Source organism: Astatotilapia calliptera, chromosome 3 (genome assembly GCF_900246225.1).
Source record: "Astatotilapia calliptera chromosome 3, fAstCal1.2, whole genome shotgun sequence".
NCBI classification, from domain to species: domain Eukaryota; kingdom Metazoa; phylum Chordata; class Actinopteri; order Cichliformes; family Cichlidae; genus Astatotilapia; species Astatotilapia calliptera.
This window is the reverse complement of record NC_039304.1, coordinates 26,075,907-26,083,917: the sequence shown is the minus strand read 5'-3', so window position 1 is coordinate 26,083,917 and position 8,011 is coordinate 26,075,907. Positions and strand designations below refer to the sequence as shown.

Sequence of the window (8,011 nt, the reverse complement as noted above, 5' to 3'; positions counted from 1 at the left end):
ACACACAGGATACTTCTTTGCTCAGAAGGCAGGAAGACGTTTCCTTATTTGGTCTGTACCGGTTTGAACTGGGAAAGCTGACACACGAACCTTTTTTTTCATCTATATAAACTGCTGTGTATCAAATAAACCTTTGAGTCGATTGGGAAGGCAACCTAAAGCAGTCTCTGTTTTCTTGTTCTCCCAAGCTGCTCCCGAGCTCGTACTAACACGCTGAATGGCATACCTGAGTGTTACTTTAAATAATTAGGAATCTTAGAAGGAAAGGACAGAACTCTGCTTATCGCTCACGCCACGGAGGAAACCCGGGAAGGCAATTTCCTTCAGACGGTGTCACTGATCCATTTCTGGTATTGGGACACACGGGTGTAAATTGAAGGTCCCCCACAAGTACTATAACTAGTAATTCCAATCTGGACCCAAACTGATCCTGCCTTCATCATGAGTGGTTCCCCTTCATCTCCCTGTGAAAAGAAAAATTGTGAAGACAGGTCAATAACTTTCAGAAGAGGATCTGTCTCAGTAATATCTATCCTGCTGAAGCATTAGTCTGTGACCCAGTTATGTGGTGTATGGATGGACCGTTCAAAAGCATGTTTGTTAGCATTAGCCAATAACATGGCACACATTCAGTTTAGCACACCATTTGATGGTAAATGGCCTGTATTTGTATAGCGCTTTTACTAGTCCCCTAGGGACCCCAAAGTGCTTTACACACCCAGTCATCCACCCATTCATACACTGGTGGAGGCAGCTACAGTTGCAGCCACAGCTGCCCTGGGGCAGACTGACAGAAGCGAGGCTGCCATATCGCGCCATCTGCCCTTCTGGCCAACACCAGTAGGCGGCAGGTGAAGTGTCTTGCCCAAGGACACAACGACCGAGACTGTCCGAGCCGGGGCCCGAACCGGCAACCTTCCGATTACAAGGCGAACTCCCAACTGACAGTGGCTCAAGTGGAAAACTGAAGAAAGTTCACGCCAGGAGTTAAATTGGCACTGAAGTTAACTTTCACTTAACTACATTGGCAATTTTGATCTGCGATATTAAAAAATATATATTTCTTATTATAAATAATGGAACTAGACATTATTAGTTTATACAATGTTGATCCCTGACACAGAACCAAACCCCCATCCTCCCCCAAAGTGTAACTAGAAGTAATCCATTACTTTACATGGACCCTTCCATCCAAGTTTGGGCCCAGTGCAGGTAACGTTCTCTGTAATCGTGGGAATCCAGTAGTTGTAGTCTCCCAAGTAACAGCTGCACTCATTGTTTCCCAATATGGGTACATTAACTTCTTGCAGGATGTTGGGAAGTTGATAATCTAATCAGAGAGAAAAAGGTACAAGCTTTTTAACAAATCCATTGTCAGTATTGTTACATTAATAGATAAATAAGTATTTTGTAACTCACAATTATCATAACCAAAACCGGTGACCCAGCTGCTGGTCCCATTGTAGAAAGTGCTGTTTGTTGATGATAAGCATATCGGCTGGACGTAGTCTGTGAAAATCACAGGAGCCGACAGCTTCAGAAGACAAATGTCATTATTGTATGGCCAGTAGTAGTAGTAGTAGTCGTAATTGGGACGTTGAGAATAGCAGACTATGTTTTCCACTTTCTGAGTCTGCTCATTTGGATTTGAACCTGACTGGTTGAAGCGTCCCAGATGAACCACAGTGTTGTAACTTGAACTTGACACAGACAGGAAAAAAAATTGTTATAGATGATAAATGGACTCTTCAGTTAAATGCAATTTTCTTTAAATCACAACAACAGTTTTCTAAAGATGTTTAATATATAAATAATCAGAAATGTCAGTTTTCATTCACCATGTTAGACTGTGATCTTGCTGTTACACCTGCCTCAGATCTGATCTCACAGAGACAAACTGCTTCTGCATATTGTTTGACTGATCTGATCACAGCACACTCTACATGCTCATGCTATAATAGCTCTCACCAGGGTCTCTTACTTGCTATAGCTACACCCTTAGCGTACACAGCCTTAGTATTACGTAGCAAAACACTTTAAAAACCTTTAGACTGTTTTCAGTAAAGAAGTTTAAAAGGAAAAGAAAATCTGGCTGTAAAGAAATGCCAAGCTAATTGTAAACAGTAAGCGTTTTGCACTACACTTCACACTTACTAATAGCTATCATCAAAATTGTACAACAACAAAAATGTAAACTTTCAAAAGGTTCAACCGTGACTCACGATGGTAAGCACTGAGCAGATGTCAGGACCCACTGGTTGGTGATTAGTGAACCTCCACACTGATCATATCCATAAGGTCCATAAGTTACTACAATGGCATGCCAAGGCCAACTTCCTGGTGTTGCATCTTGACCTTCTATGATTCTGCTGTTTTTAACAGCTCTGCCACAGGCTGACAGAAGAAGAGAGATGACATTTAAACAGTGACTGCACTGATTAGCCACAACATTAAAACCACTCAGAGGTGACAGATAATGTTAATCATCTCTGACAGAATAGGTCTGATCTAAAGATACTAACTTATCTAGCTATATGCTGACTACATTTGAGCTTTGAAAGGTCCTTACTCCCTACATCTTACAGTTGTTAATGTGAAATTAAACTGTGGTATATATAGATGGGTTATGGGTTTTGCCACTCCACTGCTTTAAATGAAAAGTTTACTGTACAGAACTCACTCATTGCTTTAGAGAGATATTTTTAAAAATAAATGTGAGTCAACATATTTTCCTCATCCCTGAAACAAGTAGTGATAAAAGTTTGCATTTTCTCCAGTTTCTTGAAAATCTTGTAAAATTGTTTCATCTACTTACCAGGCTGCTGTGAATGACAACCTAAAAAACAAGAAGATAAATATATATATTTAAATATATTAAACAAAACAGATTGTTTTGTTTAACTGGTGATTGGTGATTATTTTCGTCTGTGAAAAGGGAAATACGTCAAACTAGTTTCACTAATTTCTTGCAACTGAAAAAAAGTTACAGATACAGCCAGATGGCCGCCTCATTTCCATAAGCACGCTGCATTACTGCGTTACTAACCGTGATTTTGTTTACGAGAGTGTCTCATGACAATGACGTAAGCGAGTGAGATGTTCGTGGCAACAGACGTGTGCAATGGATAATATGGCTGTGTCCCAAAACCTAGGCCGCATCCTCCTGAGGCTGCATTTGTAGACTGATTACATCACAGCAATGTGACGAAGGGTGTCCCAATTCGTAGACTACTCTGAATGCGGCCGACAAATGCGTCCTCCTTTTCCCCAGATTTGAAGGATGGGTCGGGTGTATCCTTCGTGGCCCACTATATCCCAGCCAATTCCAGTTTCCAACAATAGCGGAAGCTACTTAGTTTTAATATTACTCTTATTATTCTTTCTGTGTCACAAAATAAACTTTTAACATATTTTCAGGCAAGAATGTAGCTGTGTAAACTTCAAATATCTGCTCGGTTTATCAAAACATTGCATATTTGCAAAAGTCCTCTGATGTTTTCGGAGATGTCTGTTACCCACCAAATCGATAACTAGTCGGGGGTTCAAGGGTCACAAGAGCCGGGGAGAGCAGCAGACTCCGGCTCATCGTTTTCAGACCCCCGCTACTCAGGTTAAACATGATATATAAGTCACTTAGATAACTTAAAAATGTTACTGTTTGGCTTTCTTCAGTGTTCTATTTGTTCCTGAGTAAATTGGTTGGGCTGAGATTATAGTTATTTGATTAGATTAGATTAAATCAAGCGTTATTAATCCCTCAGGTGGGTTCCTGGGGTTTTCACATAAATGAATAAACGTCAAACAGAAAACTGATTAAACAGAGATGAGAATCTACGGCAGTGTCCTGTTTTACTTTATGTGAGGGCACATATTTACAACCCTTAGAAAACGGTCACGGGGTTGTTTACAGCCTGAAGCAGCCAAGAGGGAGTGACGTAGCGTGAAGAAGAGGGACATGCGCAGTGGGAGAGGAGACGAGCGGAGGAAAAAAAAAGCACACGTGTCCGGATGAGAAGAGACGCTAGGAAAGGGCCGCGGTCAGGAAGAGACCCGAACAAAGTATAAACGGGAGGTTAGCGAGACAGTATACGGTACCGCAGCGAGTCTAGGCTGGGTTTCCGTCCGTGTATGCACTCTGACCCCGGCTACAGCGGCCTTACGGGTGTAACGTCGGGGCGAAGTGTCGGCGGAGATAGCGCTAGCAGAGGGGCTAATCGAGAGCTAAGGCTAGCGGCCGCTCCCCTCCAATCGGCCTCAGTTTTCCGGCGTTGCCAGTAGAGTTTGGCGACAAGAACGTTTAGAAAGCGAGACAGCGCGGCTGGCTGTCTGGCGAAGGATCAGCGAGTTTCCGGGAGAGGAATTGGGCGGCCTCACTTCGCACGGCCTGGGGACTGCCGTAGCTCCGTTAGCCCGCGGGACCGCCATCTTGGGCCCCGATGTCGGCGGTGTTTGGAGTACCCTGCCACCCAGACGACGCTCCGGTTGTTCACCCTGCTTCAGCTGGCTGTGTGTAAAAGTTTCACCTACCCGTGGGTTCATTACGCTCCATTTCAGGAGGGGCAAAGGTACAGTTTCTGTGTTTTATTTCCTTGCTTTGATGTGGACCAGAGAATGAACATTCTATTCCGGCTGTGGAAGTTCTGGACAGCCTAACAGACTGCAACTCCGGTTAATGACACATACCCCTAGAACTATCTGTCCGTCCCACCCCAGAGACAATTTACTGGATGAACTGTAAAGACTGAAAATGTTCCTTTGGTGTGTCGGACATTGTAAATGAGGTGATGAGACTGTGTCAACCATTTTAGACAGAATATTTGCTGTGTTAACTTTTACTGTTCTGCTGTGTTGTGAGTGTTTTTCCTGTGACTAGGGTGGGTTGTGTGGAGTCGAGGACTCCCAACTCTGGGTCTCACCAGTCTGTTTTGATTTATTTTACCTCATTTTATTTCTTTCATTTCTTTGGTCCTGGGGAGGCTCCTTGCTGTTTTCCCTTTGCTCTCCAGGGCCCTGTGGACATTGTTAACCAAGTTTGGTTTTTTTGAGGGCTCTCCAGATAAATAAAAAGAGCCACGTGGTTTAAAAAGTCGTTGTTGAATGCTTTTGTCCGACCCAGGTTGCCTTGGAGTAGGGGCACCCGAGTTATTTGGTTAGGCACAGGACGACGGAGCTAAGTGGGACCGTGCTAGTATTCCGTGTGCAGGCGCTGCTATCATTGCAGGTCCGGGCCTGGAGTCCTCCTTTTGTGCCTACTGTTGCCAGGTAACTAACCCCATTCTTACTGAAGTAAGTGTCCGGGTCAATCGCGCTAGAGGGGGGTACGGACTTAGATCCCACCACCCGCTAGTCGTTCAAGGCAGCCAGTGCGCCCTTCTACCCCTACATAGCAGGGCTAGTAGCCCCTCACATTTAGATAGCAACGAGCAGACGGCTGAGTTTATTAAAAATCCACTGAGACAGCCGTAACAGCGACAAACCCCCCTAAACTTCAACTCTGAGCAAGTACCTAGCACACTGCCACAGGAATGTGAAATTCACAGAGAAACCCCCAGATCTGACATGACCGCTGCGGCACACCTGCACCAGGGCAAACCTCCACTCCTGCTAAACACGTGAAAATAGATTTAGAGCAACAGGACATAGTGCTGCCGAGCCTTTGATTTTATTTATTTTCTGCTGTGTTTTACTTGCATCTGTTTGAAAGAGTGAGTGTAAACAAAAAAAAAAGATTTTATTTCATATGCTGGAATACGCAGGAAGTAGGTTTAAATGATAGACAAATTTCTTCAAGTCCAAGACCGTTGCATGTAATCTAATTTTTGCTTGATGCAATGTGCATAAAGATTAAAATCAGTAATTAGTTATTATCAGTTATTAGTTACTGATTTTGTTTTTCAAGTAACTTGACCAACAATGCTCATTCCTGGCAGGACCATGACAGATACTTGGTGGATTCATCACCTATTGCTGGCTCTGCACTGACTGATTTGCACTGCAAGGTTTTTCTAATTCAAAAATAAAAATAGAATTTAAAAGCAAATTGATTGTTGGTTGGTCATGTCAGAGAAGAGATTATTTTAGATGTGATACAAAAATGCAAATCAGACAGAGAGCACCATGACAGCAACAACAATGTGCGTGCTTCAGCATATTGCTATATTGAAATATACAAGAAATACATTAGCCTCTGCTATATAAATCTTTAGGCGACTGTAGTGGAGGAGAGGGAAAGCTTTGGTAATACCCTTGTATCTACTGTAGATAAACAGGCAAAGCAAGCAGTAAAAAGCTGCTGTAGGGGTTAACCAGGAAGTTCTGGCACTGTGCTTAAAACTAATGATAATTCTCTGCATTTACACTTTCCAAATAATTTAAGAGTCATAGCAGTACCTTTGCAATTTGTTTTAACACTCTGGTTCAAAAATTTTGTGCTGTGAGAGGGACACTCCAAATCCAACAACTGATACATGTACCTGCAGTATTTATTTATTTAGTTTTAGGTGGAAAGACTCCACGTGATGAGAATTAACATTTACATTTCAACCCGGTCTTAAGGATTGTTTCAGGTGGCGTTGATTAGTTGATCAGTTTAGTTGATTTTTGTTAAAACTCCTACAATTTAATATTAAATATATATATTAAATATTAATTCAGTCGTATTTATTTTCTGACAGTTCTGACGGCTAACGGTTAATTAAACAATTATTAATTAAATAGTAAATATAGTTTAAAAGGGAAAAGGGTAAATGAAAAATTACCTAATGTGAAATGTCTGTACTCTGAGAATTATCCACTTAAAAAAAAAGCAAATAAGAGATTTACTGAACTGAGTAAAAATGAAGAAACTTGGATTTCTAGAGATTTGAAGGAACCAAATAATTTACCTAAAATACATTATAAAATGATGCATTTATGAAATCATTGCTAAGTCTACCCTTTCACAGTGTCCAGTCCAAAAACTGTATCATTACTATCAGGAATGTATAAAATATCAAAAATATATAACAACATTATAATATATATAACAATACACGATACCAGCCATTAATCCATTAATTTCCAGTAGTTTTACCAGTATTTTATTATACCTCCACTTCATCAAATACTTCTTCAACCTTGGAAAACTAAAAAATAAAACTTTGTTTCTCACCTCTCCATGAGAGAATAGTCATCACAGCAATACAGCACAAAAACTGATGGAGAGCCATTGTTAACTGCACCTCTGTTGTAGTATAATTACATTTAAGTACCTGAAGATTATTCTCAGCTCCACCCAGTGCTCCACCCTTTCACTGTCGCATTAGCTTTCCAAGAAAAAGTCAGAGAGCTGGTGATGAAGTTTTGCTTGAGCAAGGGGTGAATAAACTATTTTTTTTCAAATTATCCTTATCCTCTGCAAATGTTTGGGTGCTTTTTTGTAATTCCAGGGAATAAAAGCACACCCTAGGTTTTCACATGATTGCAACAATCAATCAGAATCACTGCTAAAGATATGAGTAATACATACAATATTGTGCTGCAATCAACCTCACCTGATTCTTATCACAGCCACTTTCTGTTAATCACTTTAAATTCACGCATCTCAACTTCTCTGTGTTTGCAAGGGTTTGCATTTTAAAACAATATTCTTTACTTTCTGTTGTACTTCCCTGAAACAATTTTGTTTTGGGGGAAACATTGCCAAGAAGCAAAGAAGAAAAACACCAAACAGGTCTAGTAACATTTGTGTCATTACTTTCACTTTGGAAACCATTCGGCTTGAGGAATATAAAAACTTGGTGGTCTACAGTGATTCTTGGGTTTCTCATATGCAGAGAGTTAGGGCATCGTTTATCGTTTGACAGGGCAACTGTGACTTACCTGGGTCGAGTGGTTGGGCAAGGGTGTGTCGCTCTGGTACAGGCTAAAGTAATGGCAGTTGAGCATTTTCCGCGACCTTTCTGAGGGTGCTTTCTGCTTGTAACAAAGTCTACAAAATCTACACGAATAACTCCTCCCCCTTTTGTGAGTG

The 8,011-nt window shown here is 41.3% G+C and overlaps 1 protein-coding gene across 1 annotated transcript; it reads right to left on the bottom strand.

Moving 5' to 3' along the window:
- Positions 1 to 244: 244 nt before the first annotated feature.
- LOC113019088 (chymotrypsinogen A-like) lies at positions 245 to 7,219 on the bottom strand. Its single transcript, XM_026162597.1, has 6 exons — positions 7,151 to 7,219; positions 2,816 to 2,836; positions 2,223 to 2,394; positions 1,420 to 1,700; positions 1,173 to 1,330; positions 245 to 464 (listed from the first exon to the last, which is right to left on the bottom strand). Exons 1-6 carry the CDS (start codon positions 7,206 to 7,208, stop codon positions 324 to 326), a joined length of 831 nt encoding a protein of 276 aa, XP_026018382.1. The 5' UTR covers positions 7,209 to 7,219; the 3' UTR covers positions 245 to 323.
- Positions 7,220 to 8,011: the final 792 nt, after the last annotated feature.

Excerpts from the sequence above, each read along its gene's own strand:
- LOC113019088 (XM_026162597.1), bottom strand. The coding sequence starts at position 7,208 with ATGGCTCTCCATCAGTTTTTGTGCTGTATTGCTGTGATGACTATTCTC. Across the intron at positions 1,331-1,419 it reads CGGTTTTGGTTATGATAATT|ATTATCAACTTCCCAACATC; the intron begins GTGAGTTACAAA and ends CTCTCTGATTAG. Across the intron at positions 465-1,172 it reads GATGGAAGGGTCCATGTAAA|GGAGATGAAGGGGAACCACT; the intron begins GTAATGGATTAC and ends TTCTTTTCACAG.